Source organism: Hirundo rustica, chromosome 1, assembly GCF_015227805.2.
Source record: "Hirundo rustica isolate bHirRus1 chromosome 1, bHirRus1.pri.v3, whole genome shotgun sequence".
In the NCBI taxonomy this organism is placed as follows: Eukaryota; Metazoa; Chordata; class Aves; order Passeriformes; family Hirundinidae; genus Hirundo; species Hirundo rustica.
Genome location: NC_053450.1, coordinates 61,934,786 through 61,954,918, shown reverse-complemented (window position 1 = coordinate 61,954,918; position 20,133 = coordinate 61,934,786). Strand labels below are relative to the sequence as shown.

Here is a 20,133-nt window from a genome sequence, read left to right as displayed (position 1 = left end):
TCTTTTAATCACTGTTGAGCTGTTGCAGGACTAGGGATAACTAGCTGAAAAGAAAAGGAAGAAAGTAGTTTCCAGTATGAATAATGTGCGCTTATTCTGCCCTAAAAGAAAAAAAAAAATCTGATGATACTTGAGGAAATGTGTTACCACTGACTTCTCTCCTCTAATTTCGGAAAGTATTTATCTCACATCTTGTGTAACCTACCTGAATTTGTGAGCTAATAGTTTCTTCTACCTTTTTAATTATGCCTCATATACTGTGCATGTTATAGATGATGCAATAAATAAGTCAGGGGCAGGTCAGACTCTGTTATCCTTCATGGTGTAATCCTGATTGATCCATTCATCCATGATTTGAATGAGACATATATATTTTTTTCTTTTTAGAGAAAATATGACACATAATACTATCATACTCTAAGGTGTATGCACAGAGAGGCCAAGCTGAAGATCAGAGGCAACCTGCTCTGTCACTTTCTAAATTTAATGCTAGATTATTTTTAACCTTAATGCTCTTTTGACATTGGGGCTTCTTCTGTGCATGTAATAGCTTTCACTTTCTAAAAAAGTAGACTGCAGCTGATATTGTGTCTGTGTGTGTGTGTGACTCAGTGTTGTAGCTTTGCTTGTAGAGGTGAATCTTAAACCATTTAATAGCTCTGTCAAGGGTTGGTTCCTTATGCTGCCTCCATGTTCCCAGGGCAGAACTGTAGGGATTCTCTCTGCTTCCTCTTACAGACTGTGCCCTTAGTCAGGTGTTCTCTCAGGATTTTAGGATGCTTGTCCTGTTGGTGAGTTTGTAGATGTTTGGGAAAACGAAACTGATGAAGTGTTTGATTTCCAGATGTTTAGCAATAAGCTTTGGAATTATTTTTCCTGTCCAGGAATCTCCTGAACCTATTGCAGTTTCTGCTCGCTAACCTGCAGTGAATCTTGAGTTTTTGTTCAGTTGCTTCTGGAGGTTATGTAAAATTCTTGCATGCACTGGTCCTATTGTAAGGAATTCAAAGCATCTGCTAACTGTTGCATGTGGGAATGGAATCTTTCCAATATGGAAAAATATTTTTTATTTGATTATTTTAAACCAGATTCTAACAATATTTGTCGTACAAGTCCCTGCTTCCTGAACTGGGGCTCGTTACATGTTCTTTCTTTTGCTTTTCATACCCAAGATTTATTTATTTTTGCATTTGCCTGATTGCCTTTGCAACTTCTCATCTGTTGTCTCTCCCAACCTCTTGCATTCCCGTCAATTTGCTCTGTGATTGCATCACAGTTGGCATTTCTGTGTCCAGACTAGCAAGTCCTAAACTCTGAATCTCTCGCCATGCTCCTCAACGCTTACCTTGGTAAAATGAGTGGCCTCAAATCAGATTCATGTTCCCTCTGCATCATATTTAGGGGGATTCTTCTTCTGCTGTGCTGGACAGGACATGGATTTCACTCTCTCTTCTGGTGTATGGATCTGATTCCTGTGTGAATATCCACCTTATGTAGGGAAGCAGTGGCAAGAGCTTTTGCTGATTTAGTTGTATATGAGTATGCGTCAACTGTCCTTGGAAGGATGGAAAATATTCACTGTTCTCCTGGAGACCATTGGCCATGGCCAAGGGATTTGTCCTGGGAGAACTTGGCAGTCAAGTAGTAGCCTTAAGGATGGGGAGAGATTGGGAGACTAAGGGTTAAGAAAAGGAAGTAGTGAGCCAGGCCTCAGGGCAGGACAAAAGGACTCCTAGGAACCAGAAGGGAGCACAAAGAGCTGCCTGCACTGCAGAGTCACCACATCACCTGAAATGTGGCAAATCCTGACTGCCAGCCATTGAGAATTCAATGTGAATTGGGAGCTTTATTTAATAAAGCCTTACTTTGTGCTCTCTCACCTAACTAGGATTTTTCCCTCCCTAGAATTAACTATCCTACATGGTGGTCTGATGGAATCCTGATTTTTTTCTGTAATTTAAAGAAAATCTGAAATTCCAGGGTTTTTTTCCTTTCTTTTTGAGTGAGTCCAGACACGTGCATATTCTAGCTGTCATTTTTGTGGAAGCTGAAATATTATGGATGGATTTTTGTGAGTGGCAAAATGTATATTCCTGGCACAAAAGTATTCCAAATTTGATATTTTTGCTCCCAAAGCTCGGAGCTGTAAAAAATTCCTGCATAACAAGCGTTCCAGAATTTTGTTACCCATGGGCTAAGCCTTTTTGGCTGTTGGCACGGAGAAATTAGGAAAAAAAGAAAGATCCGAGGCAGATAGTTGGCTTGGAAAATTGCATTCAGAAGCTCTGAAATTTCACAAGATTGTAAGAGTGGAAAGCAGCAATCTCTTACAGCAAAGATCCACAGTCTGCAGTGCCAGTGCCAAAAGCAGCATAGAAGGCAATTTGAATAATATGCATTTTTGCATAATGTGATGTGGGTCTGAGCCCGCATGCAGCCTTGTGAGGAAAGCATGTGTGAGATATCCTTGTTCCCAGCTCCTGGCTTCCTCGTGGTTCAGCACCGACACATGGGCCAGACTGTGCCATTAGGTGGTCACTGGTGTCTCTCTGCTCCGAGTTTCCACAAGCACTGGCTTCTAATGTGACACACCAGAGGAGCCTGGTGCTCCACTTGTTCCAGATTGCCCTTGAGATGGAGAGTGTCACACAGCTTTGATAACGGCTTTGCTCCTGTCTTTGCATGTTGCTCCTTTTTGGGTTCTAAATCTCCAACCAACTTTTTAGCTTAGCTGTGTTTAATAGCTTCAGCAGTTTCGAAAGAGATTCCGAGACTGCTTTCAGATGGGGTTTGTATGTCATGTATTAAAAGTAGTGGATATGATGAAAAATACAGCCCATCATTTGTAATAGAAAGACTTTTACCAAGTAAGGGAAATAAAATTAGTTTAATTTACAGTGTCATCGCTGTACTGAAGATTATACCAGTATTAATGAAAAGTTACTATCTCAGTTTAATCATCTTAGCAACCTAAGGCTATGCAGGGGTACAAAGTTCAGTATGTCTTGTCTTTAAAAGTGCCAGTTCTGGTTTTGAAACTATTTAAAATGCTATTCTTACGACAATTAGAAACAGGAAGGCTAAAACCATAACAACTGAGGCATGCTAATTGATTGTATTGTGCAGTTAGGTTGTGAATTCTTAATTATATGTTTTTTTAATAAACTGTCTGCTGTTGGTTTTGTGTAGATCATCCTTTGCAGGCTGGAAGTGCCAAGTGCAGGATAATTCAGTGAATGATGTGGACTATTTCAGCTTCTTGTTTTCAACCCTTATAGGTAATCCATATGAATGTAATAATTCAGAATTAACAAAATGAAATTTGTTTTGATAGTCAGTTACTGAATTTAATTTAGAGTAAATGGTTTAGTAAGTACTTCCTGAAAGTAATTCTAATCTTGTTATATATTTTTGATATGAGATTTTTATTTTCTTGATCTGATTTTTGACACTATATTTTTACGCTTTTCCATTTGGGCTGAATATTTGCATAGTTTTTCTTCATTCTAGCAACTTTCTTAGGAAAGTATGAGGAAAACCTAAATTCAGCATATGACATAAGCAAGATTTTTTTTCCTAGCTTGATGTAACTGCCTTTTATTGGCTCATAACAATATAAATGAGTGCCTCTGGGATTTCCTGTGAAAGTGCTTACGCTATTAAAAACATTCCATCAAAATAAAGTAATCATAGTACATTAAAGTGAGCTGGCCAAGGTCAGTGTATGAGCAGAGCTACTTCTGCTACTCTATTCTTACTCAGCTATAAAAATAGTTGTATTCTGTGGTGATGCAACTTTGGGAAGTTACAGTGGTTAAAATGGTGTAATATCGCGAAGATGTAACTTCCATTAAATTGTGCTGTGGTAAAAAATAGTGGGTATTCTTCATCGCCTTGGTTATTTATAGTGTTCAGCTACTCTGTTTTCAAAAATTACTTTTTTTTTTTCCTAAAATGGTAAAAAGAGTGCTGAATTGATAGCAGAGAAAATGCAAGCAAAGCTCAAGTAACTTGTGGAGTAGTTGTCCTGTTTTACTAAAACATCTAATATCTGTCTAGAAATAATAAGCCAGATGTTATTTTTTTTAACACTGAGGTTATATTATTTTTTACTGAGGTAACTGAGTTATTGTGGACATACAAAATATTTTGCATTTTACCCATTTTTTGTTATTTTTTAAAAGATACATATATTGCAAATAGCTTGACACTGGCCTCTTAAAGTTTTTTGTATCCCATTATAGTACTATCGGGTTTTTTAAATATTTTTGCTTTCTGTCAAGAGTCAAAATTTGTACTTTGATATACTTAGTTTATTAAACTAAGCAAGAGCTTTTGAGAAAAAAATTGTCATGTTGACATAATGTAAAAGACAGTGTTTGTCAATGATGCTGTTGAAGTAGAACACTGTTTGGCTTGTTTTGTGATACTGTTGTACTGCTTCTTCTTCTCCAGGGTTTTCAAGAGAGGAGCTGACTAGTCTCCAGGGCATTAGAGGAAAACCACACATTAGCCAGACACAGCTTTCACCTATCCGTCTTTACCTAACTGATCTGGACCAGTTTTTACACCACTGGGCTGTGACAGAGGTAATACATCAACACTAATTCTAAATGACAGCATACAAACTCTTGAGTGCTTTCCATCCCTTTTCTACAGATGCCTAAATCCTGTTGTGATTTGAGTTGAAAAAAGAATGAAAAACATAAAAGCTGTCGAACAGCCAACATTTTTCTACAGCCATCAGATAATATTTTGAAGGAAGCTGCTTTGAAAGTTGAATGTTTAGACATGTAGTATGCAAAGCAATACTCAAGGAAAAAAATCGGAAAATTAGAAACTTTGGTGGAAATTCTTAAGCACTAATATTAGGACCAGCAATTTGTTTTGGCTTTCAAAAACAAATTAATTGTAAAAATACTAATTATAAAGAGGTCTCCTGGAGAATAAGTGCCACTATTAATTAAAAAGCACTTGCATTAAATAAAATTTCAACTCGGAAGCAATATTAAGTTGGCATTAGTCATTATTTTGAATGATTCCTGATTAGTTAACCAAAATATGCTGGGATTAGAAACTTCACTCTGAATTCAGTACCTAACATCATAAGAGCTGAAAACTTAATTTGATTGTTGGTTGTAAAGGGATTTGGGACACCAGACTTTATTCAAAACAGGTGCATAAGCTGTCTTTCTGCATCAACTCGTTTTATTGTTTAGCTCACCAGAAACCACTTTAAGGTGTGAAATAATTTTTCAATAACGTGCCAATTTGACAGTATTTATGAAATCATAGTCCTAATTCAGAAACAAGAGCGAAACCGAAGGTTTTAGTTGTACATTTTTTCATTTAAGGAAGCAATATAATAGATGTTTTCTACTTCACAGTGTTCAAGTGATAATGTTCTGAAATTGATGATAGTGTGAGGTACACATTGAATGTGTGCTGGTATGTATTAGAAAGTACTTTAAGCAGGGCTGTTGTTTGGTACCATGACTGACACACATTTTTAGGTGTCCTGCCTTCAGTCATTTTGCCAGTGAAGCAGTTGAACTTTCTAATTTGTTTTGCTTTGTCTCTTCTGGACAGCAATGAAGTTTTTTTCTCACCAAAATACCTTTCTTCAGTATGGAGGGATCAGAATGCACTCTTTCCACATCCTGTTGCTCTGTGAATGCACAGAGAGATTATTAGTTTCTCAGGGTTAGCATAATCCCATACAGCATCTGAAGGATTTATGTATGCCTCACTTGTTTCTGAAAATACCACTTTTAGTGTTTTCTTCTTCCTCTTTTTGCTTCTATTCCATAAATCTTTCAAAGTTGGCAGTGAAATAGGACTATTTGCATACAGGGAACAGTGAAGTAGTTTGATTTCTTTTTTGTGCATTTGGTTCCTGGCTGGAAGTTTGAGTCTCTTCTACCACAAACTTCAGTGTTTTGATGCTATCAAGGAGAGTCAGTATTTTCAGAAACTTGAGACTCCCTTTAGTTAAAGTACCTTTTCTCAGGAAAGGTACAAGGTGCTCTCCCAGGTTGTTAGAAGGGCATGGTGGTCACTAAGTAATGAGCTGGGTATCCTTGGTTAGTAATGAAAGATGATTTGGACATCCTGTGGAACGCTGCACTACTTCTACACTTATGTGTCTGCCTGGAGACTATTTTATGAAGGAGAATCGCAGCAAAAATACCATGCATCAAAAATCTTTGTGAAGAAGGATGAGACCTTCTAGAGCCACCTGATTTTGTAGGCTCTTAACCAAACAGAGTTCTGAACTGTTGCATTTTTCCAGTGAGAGTGGCCAAATGCTGGAGTTAAGTAGCCTAGAGACATTCCGGTTCCCATCTATGGATGTTCTCAAAACCAGGCTGGACACAGTGCAGGGTGACCTGCCCCAGGTGACTCCACTTGAGCAAGACCCTTGGATTAGAGGAATTGGAGGGTATTCCTTCCAACTCCAGGGATTCTGTGATTATTTGAAAACTCCTTCTGAAAAAAAAAAACAGGTCTTTTTGTTTCACCATCAACAAATCTCTTTGTTATTTTTGCTTTTTAGACATAATGAAATTCACGGTATGAGTAAAGGTTTGTTGTTTTCTTTTATTTGGTAGGTTTGTTATGCTTATATTTGAACTAGAAGGCAAACTTGTCCCATTAAAGGCCTGCCAGGTATTGCAGTGCTGTTTGGAGCATTCCCCCCAAGACTGTTAGTTTTGTGGTGGTGGGTTTTTTTTGTTTGTTTGTTTTTTTTCCCCCCCAAAGGAATTTTGTGAACAAAATTAGGGGCACCTCTTCAGTAGCTTGCTTTCATAGTGGAAAAAAATAAAGATATTCTTGCCTCTGATATGGTAATAATGGTGGCATATTTGGTTGTGTTACAATGAGAAGTGATCATTGGTGTTAAGGCAACCACTTCCTTTTGTGAGTTGCGGAATTCCATTCATTTTTCACTTGTCTGCTTTTGATTTCAGATGCAGTCATAAATATGGTAAATGATGCATAAACAAAACCACGCTAAGGCTCTTCAGCTTTTAGATTACTTTTTTCTCTGTTTTTAAATATCTAATACAGTACTGTGTTAAGTTTGGGGCGGTTTTATCTTTTCTTTGTATGAGTACCATTCTCCAGCCTCAAATATGTTGACCAATATGCCATATAATGCTCAGTTTCTGAAGAAATTATTCTGGGGACTGTAGTCCATTGAAACCTTGGGATTTGGAGTCTGGACAATTTTTTAAAACTAGGAAGGTAAAGAAGAAAGAAAAAAAAAAAAAGGTAGGCTTGGTAAAAACCTTTCCATTCAAGATTTGCCACAAGCTGCACAGGAATACTTCTTGTAGATCATATAGTTTTCACTAGGTACTGAACAAGCTAATCGGCTCTCAAAAGGAAAAAAAATCGCCTAAAAACTGAACAGCAGCAACAAAAAAACCCCAGTCAAAAAAGCAAACCCCAGAGTTGCAGGCTCCAGGGAGAAGAAAACTGCCAGCAAATCATGAGGCAAATCATCTAGGGTGTGTGAAAAGGCAGTGTGATACAAGGATTCTGTGTGCACTGAGTTTGAGGGAGGTAAGTTTGGAGACTGCCTTCTTCCAAGTGGACATAGTTCAAGGTGTGATAGAATTTTGGAGTCAAAATATTTTTAGCTGTGGCAGAAAATTGCTTTATTTAGATACAGAAGTGCTACAGGAAATAATAAACCCCAGCTTGAATTAGTCCTGCTTTTGGTGGAATTTGGTATAGTGCAGAGCTTCTGAATGCTATCCTTTCATCTGTTCCCTTGCTGGATAAGGAAGTTTATGGTGATGCTGTAGTGTTAATGTTTGTAGTAATTTTAAATACCTGATAAATGAGAACAGTGCTTGTTGGCTGTAGACCATGCCTCTCTCTACTCTGTGTTGAGAATTGTTTGTTTAAGGGTTCTCATTATGTAGTTGTAATTCAGGATTTCCTCTCAATGGAAAAGTATTTTAATGTGTGTGAAAATAAATAAGGAACTCTGATGGAATTAGGATTTAATTGCCTGGTTTCCTGTCAATAAATGAGACTAGTGATCACATTCCTATTAGTCCTTTCACAGTCTTCTTTCATCTCTTCCACCTCTGGTTTTGTCTATACCATTGTTAGTTTTTACCTCTCTGCTGAAAAGAACAAAGTTGCAAATACTATTTCCCTGTAAGTTCTATGAAAAGAAGCAGGTGGAAGAGAAAAAGCTCTAGATTAGCACAGGGTGGGTTGTAGCTCTGTTCCAGCTTCCTGCCTGGCAGCAGCCAGCCTGCAGGAGCTGTCTCTCGGCCGGTGGGGTGTCAGGGTTGTGAGGCAGGAGCAGCGGGGGTGTGGTGGGATGAAGAAGGGTCCCAGGTGTGAATTTGGAGGCCACAGCTTGTTGGCCTTACTGCTCACTGCTCAGCTTTGTTTCCCAGAGCAGGGGAAGGCAGTCCCACCTTCCCATCCATAGCTGTGCAATGGGTGATGGGTGTTTCTGAGAGCTGCAGGAGGGGATTTCATGTATTCACGTGTAACGTATGCGTGCCGGAGATGCGAGAGAAAAAGCATTGTGCGTCTGGACAAGGGGCAAGTTCTGGAAAAGAAAAGAATAACTTGAGGCAGTTTGGACTTCTGCAGTGTTATTATAGGCAGGGCACCTGGTAGCATGTGGATAACAGTAACAAATGCTCTTCTGATAGGAAGTAATGCTTTTAGGTAGTTTTTAACAAAATCTGTTTTGAGATGGATATTGTTTGTAAATTACTTTTCTTTTGTCTCGAGAGCGGTGACTGGAATCGCAGCAGTTTGACCATGTAATTTGGGAAGCTTTTAAATAGTGGTGATTTTCAGTTAAGGAGCGATGCTTCAGAAAAGTGTCTCTAAATGCTGTTTTGCATAGCTCTAAAGGTTAGTCTTCATGATTTGTGTAAAAGAGATGTTAAATGTGGGAACTTTGGTTCCTTTTCTGGAGGAACTTCTGCTTAAAATTACTTCTGTCTTGTTAAAGCCAATTATTTAAAATCACCCCCCTGTAGCTGAAATAAATGGGACTCCAGAATAAATGGTTGCAGCCCGAGGGAAGAGCTTCAGCCTTGGCTCATTTTAACTGTGCCCATAGTGTTTGTCAGTGATATTGTTCACTCCCCTGTAATTGAATTACTCTGCCAGGATCAAATGAAAAAGTGCCCACAGAAATGAAGAGTTTAACAAGGTAACCGTGTATACATGGTAATTTCTGTTGTAATATTTGATGTTTGTGACGGTTGAACATTTCAGAGGGGGAAAGCAAATGATAATTTGTGGGTTTGCTTGAAATCGAGATTCCAGAGCTGTATTGAGCACACAGCTGACTCGAAGAAATAAAATAATTCAACCAATTTTTAAAACGTTTAAGAGCAAACACTAGGGAAGGTCAGCTGCTTTAAAAGCAGACTTGAATTCAAAAGTCTTGAGATGCATGTAGTGTAATACACGAATCCGTGTCAAAACCTGTTCAGTCTTATAAGTGAAATACAGTTGGGAAGGGTGGATCTGCACCCTTCTGCTGTGAAAAATTACAGCAAATCAATAGAGATAGCAAATTAGTGCATATAAATTAAAGCCCTGCAAGGATGTTTGTCTTGAGAAGTAAATGGTGGTATTGTATTGCTGTAGCTTAACTTGAAGCAGAAATGAATGCTTAAAAAAAAACCTCAAAAATTTTTTACAGGGTAGATTTTGAATTGAAGTTCCTGAAAGATTTCAACTTGTTGTCTTTATTGAGATTTACAAGTTGGAGTTATTGGGAAAAGACAGCTAAGAGTAAATAAAATTCCTTCTAAACTAGGAATATGGTACAACTTAAATCTTGTTTAAGGAAGACAAAAAATTCTGTATAAGCCTGTTAGTGTTTAGTAAAGGCTACATGCTATCCCAGCTTTAATGTTTAGAGGCGAAAATAATTATTTTCTTGGAAAGTAATGCAAAGTCCAAAGAAACAGAAAGGAAATAATTCAAGTAAAAGGAATGCCTCCTAAAATTAAGAAAGCTCTTTTTCAAAAGTCTCTTTCATAAGACATAAAACTTAAACCCAAAGCAAACAAAAAACCACCAAAACTAGCCCCGAACAGTAAAACATGAACAGTAAAACACAAACTTCCAGAAAATCTAAGCTTATCTTCAGGCCAGTGCTCCATTGTACCTGCATCGTATACTTCCAGCATATCTTGTAACACCTTGGAGCTGGGAGCTCACTGCAGTGTTGCTGCATGAATTTACAACTCCATTGGTAATGTGGATTGTGCTTTATATTCAGATCCTGGCTTGTGATACCTAACCTACATTTGCTCAGAAAGAGACAGGCTTTGTGGGACAAGAGCTAAGTGTAGGGCTTTCTGTGTTTCCAAGCCCTTTTGTTTGGAGAAGAGGCAGGCAGGTGAATTTGGAGACTTCCAACATAGATGTTCCTTTGACTGTCCTACACGTGGTCTGACAAGGAGGCATCCAGAGGAGGAGCAATTGGCTGTGCTGACATTTTATAGCTGTGAGGAAGCTGCAGAGCTGTGAAAGAAGGGCATATTACGGCTGCAAAAGGATGAAACAAAAGAGATGTCCTTTGTGATGTCCTTTCTTTGAATTTTGTTAATAAGATGGCTCTGAGAAGAGAACCTGACCTGTGATGTTTTTCAGGTATGGCTTTATCTACTCTTGGATAGCACAGTGGTTTTGCTGATAACAGGATTTTCAGAAATGCCCCTCAATTAGAGAACCAGGGTGATTCTCTCTAGCCCTCTCTGCCTTGTAGCACCATCTTGCTGGTACTCAGGCTTGAACACGTGATCAAGTTGTTGCACAGGAGGTGAGCTGTGGTGCTTGCCATTCAGGTATTTGTGTCCAGTGGCAAATAAAGATAACTTCTCTTCATTTAATTGATTGTCAAATATAGATCTTGTATCAGACCCCGTGACAGCCAAGGAGCCTGCAGCCACACAAGTATCACAGTTAGCAGATGCAAGATGAGTTTGTGTGCTGCAGTTTCCCTGTTTGCGACCAGGACATGAACAGTGTATCAAAGTTCTTTTAAGACTTTGGAAATACCAAGTCTCTATCAGTATGTGCGATACCATGTATATTCTTAAGCATTTGTAATTCTTAAATAAGTTTCTGCATTCTCATTTTGCTACCCTTAGCCCAACAGTGTGCTTTTTCGCCTTGTTGCTCACCTGTGTAATGTTCTCCTGCGGACTCTCTTCCTCTTTTTGGCGGTTTCTTTTTTTAACTTAGGTTTGGTTTCATTTTATTGTGAATGTGTAGGAGTTTTGTGTAGAGGTTTTTATGTTTTTTTTTTCTGGAGTCAGTGAATCAGGAGTATCTTTCACATCCGCCCCTGTGAGCTTACCAAGGCAGATGAACAAAGATCTCTTGTTGTACGCAGCTTTCTCAACAACTCAGGGCACTGTTAATATTGCCCTGTCAAATCAATTTATTTCAGAAAGAGAAGCAGCACCTGTCAGGGGAGTGCAGTGTCTGATAAGCGAGGGTGCTTCAGGGGAGCTGGCCAAGCTTCAGACACCAAGCTTCATTGCCTGCCCCATCACCTGAAAACTTCTCGTTTTCTACGCTCCGCACTAACATGTTACACTGGATACAGTCCTGCTCCAAACAGGCATTTCACGAGGGCTGGGAATTCACTGCAGAACAGCCTGTTATATTTTAGTTATCCATGTCTGAGGTACATGTCAATGTGAGTTGAAAAATACATTTTAAAGTTCACCTTAGGTTATAGCATCTGGTGTGCGCCAACTTTCTTTTTTCAATAAAATCACTTCTCAGGGAGTCTGAACTGCCTTTGGTCTGACTCCACACAGCTGCTCGTTAAATACTCAATCCATTATCTATCCTGCTTGCATTCCTCTCCGTGCTCATGCTTGTGTGTGTCTTCAGTGGAAGGTGAGAATTTTTCCTTGAAAAAAGAGTACTTTGCAGCATGATTAAACCTGAAATAATATGAAAAATTTCTCTGGACAGTTGCTGATAAGTAGTTTCCTTGAGACTTTGAATCAGGATTCTGTCGTGTTACGGGAAGCATTGAGGGAGTGGGAACAGTTCAATAATGAACGAAACATTAGTCTTGGTTCATCAGGTGTTCTTGTTCCTATTGCCATGAGGGCTCACACTGAGACTGGGCTTCTTTGGGTCATCCCAACTCTGTCTTCTGGAGGCGAGAGCATCTTAGAGATGAACAACATTACACTGACCAATTCTGCAATTCTGCATTAGAACTGTGAAAAGCCTGTGTGGGATTGCATTGTCAGCCAGGGTGGCTGTCAGTGGTAAAAATGCTTTTAACTCATCCAGTTGAAGTAAAACACTCCATGGTGTCAGGATCTCCAAGGAACCTGGCTCAGGCTATGCTTCTGAGGGGCCTTTCCAGCCTTTTTAAATTTTTTTTTTAATTTGTTTGTTTGGGGTTGTTTATTTTGTGGTGTTTTTTTGATGATGGATTTTTTTCTTCCCTGTTGTGGTTGGCTGCTGTTGGAGTTTGTCTTCAGTGTGGCAGGCAAGGAGGCCCCTATAGCAATGACTTCCCGAAGCACCAGTAGGGAACCTGCTGTTGTAGTTGTGTGGCTCGTGATGCTTGGGCTTGTCTGATCAATAGGGTTTGGTTTGAAAATTTGCCAATGAGTTAGAGAGCCTGCAGCATTTACTGCATGGTGCTAACAGATAATCCATGTGTTTAAGAGAATGCTTTTCTTAAGGTTAATTTATCCGAGTGAACATTGAAACAAAATTAAAAAGAAAAAAAATCCCAACATAATGTCTAAGCCTAAGCCAAACCTGTTATAAAATACTTGCCTCGAAAAGAAAAAACCCACCCCTTCCTGATCAAAAATGCCTGTTCTCAGTCCATTCACTTCAGGATTGCACTGAAACAAAACAACTCTGGCTTTGGTCCAAAATCAATCTATGAATATGCCAAAAATGTGATAAATGCTAATCAAATGTAATGTAATGAATCAGCTGTGACATTTTATTATGGAAATTAAACATCATGCAAAACCTTGCCTAAGGAAAATAAATTGTCAGGGAAAATACTAATTTTCATGTGATAATTAAGTTTTCTTTTCCCTTCATTTCCATGTCTAAAAACGTTTCAGTTTCACTTTTTATTACAGGCATTTGGTATGAAAGTCATTTCGAGCAGGATTTAATTTATGGAATTGAAAAGAATCGCCTCTCCCACTTAATTTCAGGAAAACAGAACTGATGTAGGGAATGGTGGTGCTGTTTTGAGGTTCAGAAAGGTCTAAAAGACTGAAAAATCAACTTGCACTTCACCACAGCCCTTCTAAGGAATTATGCTGCTGTCCAGTGGTATGATGCCTGTTCTCCTTGACAGTTCAGGAGGAATCTTGAGTGTGAGCATATCATACCTGTAATGAAATGTTCCTACAAATTGTCCTCTCAGGGAGAGCCTCAGTGGATGGTGGGCTTGTTTTGGGGACATAGTCCTAAGGGTGAACTATTAATAATGAAACTGTATTTTCGCTCGTAGGGCCTGGTGGATTTGCCTTCAAGGTCTTTAGTTTGTGCATCTGTACTGAGTCAAAAGGGATCTCTCTGGCAGACTGTGTGTGGTGTGATGTGCTCACAGGCACATGGCAAACCCCTTTATATACTGCCCAAGCTCTGTCCTATGAGCAACAAATGTCTCCTGCATTTTCTGCTTTCATAATCATCCTTCCCAATTTCCATCACATCTGCATTCCTAACCAGCCATGATCATTGTTGTGTTTAGTTACATTTGTTTTGGTGCAGCATTTTTCACCAGTTTGTAAGTGATAATAAGTTCCCTTCTTGGGTGTAATTTTGCCAGCCCAGGCAGGCTAAGTTCTTTGCACTGACACTGGTAAGACAGCGTCTCTCTTTCTGCAAGTTTTCTGTGTCTGCTTGGTTTGAATTTCCTTTCCTGAAAATGAGTGGCTCCTACTTTGCACAGTATGTCCAAAATGGTCTAATTCTAAGTAAGATCTTAGAAAGTAGTATTGAAGAGATGATCCTTATTCTGTCTGAGCACTTCTATTTGGATTATCTTTATTTTTACATCCTGAAGTAACATTTGCCTGTTTTGTGGTTGTATCACAACCACTTGTGGTCAGCTGTTAAAGAATTTCCTCCTCATTTCCAGCTGGTAAAACTCATAGCTGCATGCAGAAGTTTTTATCAGTCTCCAAGCACGTGACCCACCACTCTTTTTTCACAATAACAATATAAAATACTGTTACAGATTTTTTTCTGTAGCTGTTACTCATCAAACCTCTGCGATCTTTTCCACAGGTTAATCCAGTCCCCCTACCTTGGCAGGGTTTCTCAGCTTGGAGCTGTCATCCAACAGATTTCATCAGTGCAGCTTTACCTTTTGTGTAATGCTGCTCATTAAAATACTAGGTCAGATTGGTGTCACAGTTTGTCCTTGACATGACAGTCCCCAGTAATAACCTCTGTTACAGCTTGACTTTATTCCTTGACACTACACAGATGTTTTGAGTGGATTTCTTGGGAATATTCCAGAGTGCTTAATATTTTATCACTTTCAAATTGCAGTGGACAAAAGCCCTATTATATTTAGGATGGTGTACTACCCAGTTTTAATAATATTGTTTCATTATAAAGTAAATGTATAGTAAAGGAATTCAGTGCAAGAGTATCTCTGAAACTGGCTTTTAAACAGTCCTGCTAGTCAAATGAAATACTTGCACTACACCTGTGATACTGAATAACATGAGCGATGTCCTGACAGCCCAACAATGTTATGTTCCACTAACAGGAATGTTATGTTCCACTAGACAGATGTGTTAAGGATCTCCTGAATTTAGCTGGTATAAGCAGAGCTAAAAACAGGTGTGGCATGTAATTTTGGAAAAAGCTGAGTGCACTTCTGTACCACCACAAATGGTGCCATTTGGCCATTTCTGATTAAACTAATACTGGCATCCACGTTAGTTAAGGCTGAGTTTTCTACCACAGGACCTTGAGCTAATGGTTCTTTCCCTTACCTTTCCCATCCTCCAGCTGCAAATATTGTGGACTATTATTTTTGACACAACACGGTTTATATGTTCTATTTTGTCATTATTTTGTTTTGGTGTCTTGAGCTGCCTGATTCAACTAAAGTCTCAAAATCAAAACACTTTCACAGAATTTAATCCCTCAGGTCAGATCCTCCTGTGCAAGTTCTGTTTAGATATTGAGTCATCTTAGAGGAATGCCTTTTGTTTAGTCAAGATGTTTGTAAAACTCATGGACTTGAATTCTTTCATCCTTCAAACATCTGATCTTGCACAAAGAGAAGATTCCATTCCTCATATATTGGTTCTTCCATCTTCCTTGTCCTTATCAGGACATCACAATTGCTGATGGTCTGATTAACGCACTTAGGCTGTGTGCGTGTGCTTCTCTGGAGGCTTTAGTTGCCACTCTGGTGAGATAAGCAGTGAATGTGAACAGAGAAAGGGATCCAAGCTCTCCAACTAGTTTGTGAATTTTTAGAATGGAGGGGAAGGAGAAGAGGAGCAGAGAAAGCCATCTACTGAGGATTGCAGTACAGCTTACCACCAGTTCTGCTGGAGCTCTGGTTTCTTTACCCTACCCAGGAAACATGTAACATTTCATGGTAGTTTTCTAGTGCCTGATTATATAAGCACCAGAAAGATTTATGCAGTTTATAAAACAAGATTTTCCATTGTAGTATTACATTTGTTATCATTTTTGAACATGACATTTTTGGCACTGAAGAGGAATACGTTTAAAATGGATCTTTGCTACATTCTTCTTTGTTGTATTACTTTTCTGTTTCACTGTGAGCCCTCTTTTTCATGCTTGATACAGTTATTTGGGAAGTTGTTTTCTGAAATTCTTCAGCTTCGAGGAAAGGCATTTGGAGGCTTGGTGTGGCAGTCTAGCTTGATAAGAGTATTTTTGGCTTTCTGTCACACAAACAGAATACAGAGAGCCTTTCCCAAGAAACCTAATGGTGTAGACCATCATCTCTTTAAACACTGAACAATTTATATTGACAGTGCTACTCTTCTACACTGTAAAGAAGTAGACTTTGAGACAAAGCTGCTGCATGTCACTGTAGGTTCTTTGGAATTAGGTCTGTCAGCAAAGTATGACTTCACAGTGAGTGATTGCTGGTTGCATTTGGAGTGCTTAAATATAACTTTATTTTATTAAAACAGGTGATCTGTCACAGTTTGTCCACTATACCTTCACAAAGTCAGTGTTTTGACATTCTCCAGACTGGCATCTGTAAATATCTGGTAAGTACCGTTTTGTCTTCTACGGTAAAACTTCCTTGTGATAAATTTGCTAACAGTCTCATTAATCCTCAAATCCACTTATCCTATGTATTTCGTAGGATAATTTCAGCATTTGCAAAAGCATTAAACAAGATTTGGGGAAGTTTAAAAAATACATAACTGTTGGTATCTAAACTTACATGGGTAATTTTGCTCAGATTTGTGAATACTTCAGTTTGTGTTCAAGGCAGTTCGTCCATAACTGAAACACTTTTTGGTTTGGTTTGCTTTTCAAAAGAGTGACCAGCAGCTGTAGATGAGGTTTTTTTACCTCATCTATGTATACAAGTATCTGAAGTATGCCAAGAAGATGGAACCAGGTTCTTTGTGGTGCTGAGCAATAGGACAAGAGGCAACAGGCAGAAACTGATGCTCAGGAAGCACCACTTGGACATGGGGAAGAACTTCACGGGGTGGGTGACTGGCCTGGAACAGATTGCCCACAGATGATGGGGAGTCTCTGTCACTGGAGATGCTCAAGAACTGTCTTGACACAATCCTGTGCCATGTGCTTTGTAATGACCCTGCTTGAGCAGGGAGGTTGGACCAGATGACCCCACTGTGGTCCCCTCCAACCTGACCCATTCTGTGGGTTTTACAGCTTGTCTTCTAATTCTGACCATGCCTGAGCAGAGGACGGGGTTGGCAGAGCTGGGTAACAGAATGGTCAGGGAGAGAATCTTCAGTTCCCTGTGATGCTGCCTGATGAGAGGGAGGACCACAGAGTCTGCCCCTGCCCTCCTGTCAGGGTGGTTCTGTGATCTTATCAGTGTCTGCCATTCCCTGCATGGAGCCATACTGAGAAGTTCCTAGCCCAGAGCTACCATAGGGAGTAGCTTATCTATAATCATAGTCTGGATTTTTACAGGTGGATGTTGACTTAAATCAACTTTTAGAAAGACTTTTATGTTCTACTACTTTGCCCTTTGAGAGCAAAGCATTAAATGGGTTTTTATGATTGGCAAGGCTGCTGCCCAAGGTTCTCCAGCTGGTTGCTGACACCTCTCTGGGAGCAAAGGCACCACGGAGGCAACATCTTATACAGGAACTCATCTGAGTGGCCTCATCTACTGGCCTTGTATAAATTGAAATGTCTCTGTTCCTGTCATCTTTCAGACTGGCTGACCAGCACATTCCATCAGTAGTGTTGGCTCAGCTGGTCTTCAGGATGGTTCTTTATATCCATCTGGATCGCTGCCATTATTTCTTATTTATGGTTGATCAGGAAGAACATTATTTGTTTTAATTGTTTGGTGCCTCACTGTCCCCTGGTATTCAGCAGAGTTGTGGTGACAGCTGCAGCCCCACTTTCTGTCAGGCAGAACCATCATCATCCTCCTCCTGCCTCTGCACCTGACTGGCACAGGGCCAGCCTGGGACAGCAACCTGTGCTTGTGGTCTCGAAATATACCCAGTGTCTTAGGCTGGAAGGATTTAAAAGTTTCAACTTGTAGTTGTTACTCATAAGTAACAGTATGAATGAAATACATTTCACATTTCTGTAGCTTGTACTTTATTGATCTTTTTTCTAAATATTTCTAAAAGAAACAGCTGACCTTGTTAAGTGATCCAACTCCCTCTGTCAGCTTAAAACAGTGTACTTGCAGGTGAGCAAATTAGAGTACTCTCAAACTCCTTAAATAATTTTTTAAAGGGAAATGGTGCCACACTAACAGTGCATGATTTTTTTATGGCTATACAAGACAAAAATCTAGGGTACTTACTCTTACAGTACTTCAAAATTTAAACTGCTTTCTAATTCACTGCCTCTACAAAAATCAAGAATTTTTTTCTAAATTATTTATCATGCCTATAAAATCCTTACTCAAGATGATGTTCTCTCTTTAACAATGGCATAGCATCACCCCACTTTGGGCTCGCCCTGTATTTCATTAGCTTCGACTGACCTTGGTTCATGCAGCTCCTGCTGGGCTTAAAGGAGTCTCACCCTGGTGACAATCCAGTAGAAGCTCTCCTTTCTGTAGCTGAAATCAGAGTTTCCTTCTACCTCGGTGACTCCTCACTGCCATTTCAAGGCTCGGAGGGCCTTCCCAGTCCCATGATATATGCTTAAAAGGAAAGACCTGTTCTGCTCAGAATATTGTTTGTGCCTGCACTGTCATTCAGAGCAAGGCTCAAAGCAGTGCTGTGTTTTTCAAATATGTTTGAGATGTTTATTTAGGGGGAGTGGAATGAAGATGTCAATTTAACCTTCTCTTGGTACGGGTGGCAGTTTATTGGGAAAGCAGGGATTTGAAAAAATGCAGTGGTCTGTAGAGTTTGAACAGAAACTAAGTAATACATGTCACCATAGGAAGGCACTAGGCTTGCTTGCATCCCTGCAAAAAATCTCTTGCATAAAGTGATGAACTTGGGTTGTTGTTTTGTTTTTTTTTTTTTTGTCTTAATACAGGTTGGATTGGTTGTAATACCTGATAGCACAGCTGGATCTGTTCTATGTGCCATAAATAAGCTCTTGGATCAAGCCTGCATCATAAGTGAAAACCTGCACAGGTTCTTGGCCTCTTGTTGTTACAGTCTTCTGTACTTTCTGTTAACTATAGACAGAGAGGATGCAGAACATTTACAGAAAAGGTAAAGCTGCTCTTCTTACTGTCTTGTCTCTGTCTTTGCAGCCACAAGTATTTAGAGATGTGAAATGAAAGGATACTCCCCTCTCCCCAGAGTTGTTTTTTTCCTGCGTCTCTTTTGCTTACTTCAAATCAGTACTTAGATTTAAGAAAAACACGTGCAAAGTTACCAGGAATTACTCAAAACAGTAACTGAAGAAAGTTTCATTTCAAATTGTTCTACTTGGATGTCAAAACCATCCTAATTTTGTAAAGTTGGATATTTAATGAAGCTGAAGTTGTAGTATAGATACATTGAAAAGCACCATGCAAAGGATTTGGCTTTATGAATACGTAACTGATCTGATGTTTCAGTTTTAAAACTTCTCTGGTATCATTACACAGACTGCAAAGCCATTTGATTTAAAAATCCCAAAAGCTACAGGTAACAAATTCAAATCAATTCACCTGAAACACAGAAATGTCTTTAAACGGGTCAAACTTCTCCATATACGGAAAAGTTGTTAAAAGCTTCCTGAAAATTCAAAGCCCAAGTCCTCCTTCTCTTACTGTATTTAATGAATTGCATATCACATATAGCTGAGTCCACCATTTAATTTTTAATGAATCTTAAACAAGGTTCAGGTGTACCTGAAAAGTGGCTGAAACAAAAACCTCTTTGCAGCTGCATGAAGCAGAAATTGCACTGTGTGAGAGATGAAGCAACATTTGTAGCTTCCAGGGCAGGGCCTTAATTTTTTTCCAGTGCTGTACAAAATTTTGGAATATTTTCAAGTTTGGCATTTTCTGGTACAGATTTTCTTCTTGGCCACTCATTATGGTGAATGGAGGTGGTATGATTGAATCCACAGAAGCAGGATTCCTTGTACAGCCATGCAGCCAGTTCACAGAAGCATCCTTGAAATGTGCATCCTCGATCATTTCAATTTTGATTCTTTTCCTCTCAGGGATATGCTGTGGAGATCATGCATTTCTGCATTAGCACTCCTGCCACGGTTACTGAGGCTGATGCTGCAAAGCCTGCAAGTGAGCAGGATCTGTCGGGAAGAGCTGCCTGTTGTTGCTCAGTTGCTTCGCTTACTAATGCAGCATGGGCAGCTCAGGAGCCATATGATCACAAATGAGTTTCTGGTGCAACAGATCATCAAGGACATCATGGTATGAAACTTCTTGTTTCCAGAGACCATGTGTATGTCATGTTTATTATATAAAAT

The 20,133-nt window shown here is 39.3% G+C and overlaps 1 protein-coding gene across 6 annotated transcripts in view; it reads left to right on the top strand.

Moving 5' to 3' along the window:
* Positions 1-20,133, top strand: part of TEX10 (testis expressed 10) — a 53,916-nt gene that overhangs the window by 32,937 nt on the left and 846 nt on the right. For all 6 annotated transcript variants that reach the window (XM_040062270.1, XM_040062245.2, XM_040062253.2 and 3 more), the window contains 5 exons: positions 3,190-3,278; positions 4,456-4,589; positions 16,209-16,289; positions 18,742-18,923; positions 19,867-20,077. In XM_040062270.1, coding sequence (XP_039918204.1) covers positions 3,190-3,278; positions 4,456-4,589; positions 16,209-16,289; positions 18,742-18,923; positions 19,867-20,077 — 697 coding nt within the window. The remainder of the gene's footprint in view (positions 1-3,189; positions 3,279-4,455; positions 4,590-16,208; positions 16,290-18,741; positions 18,924-19,866; positions 20,078-20,133) is intronic.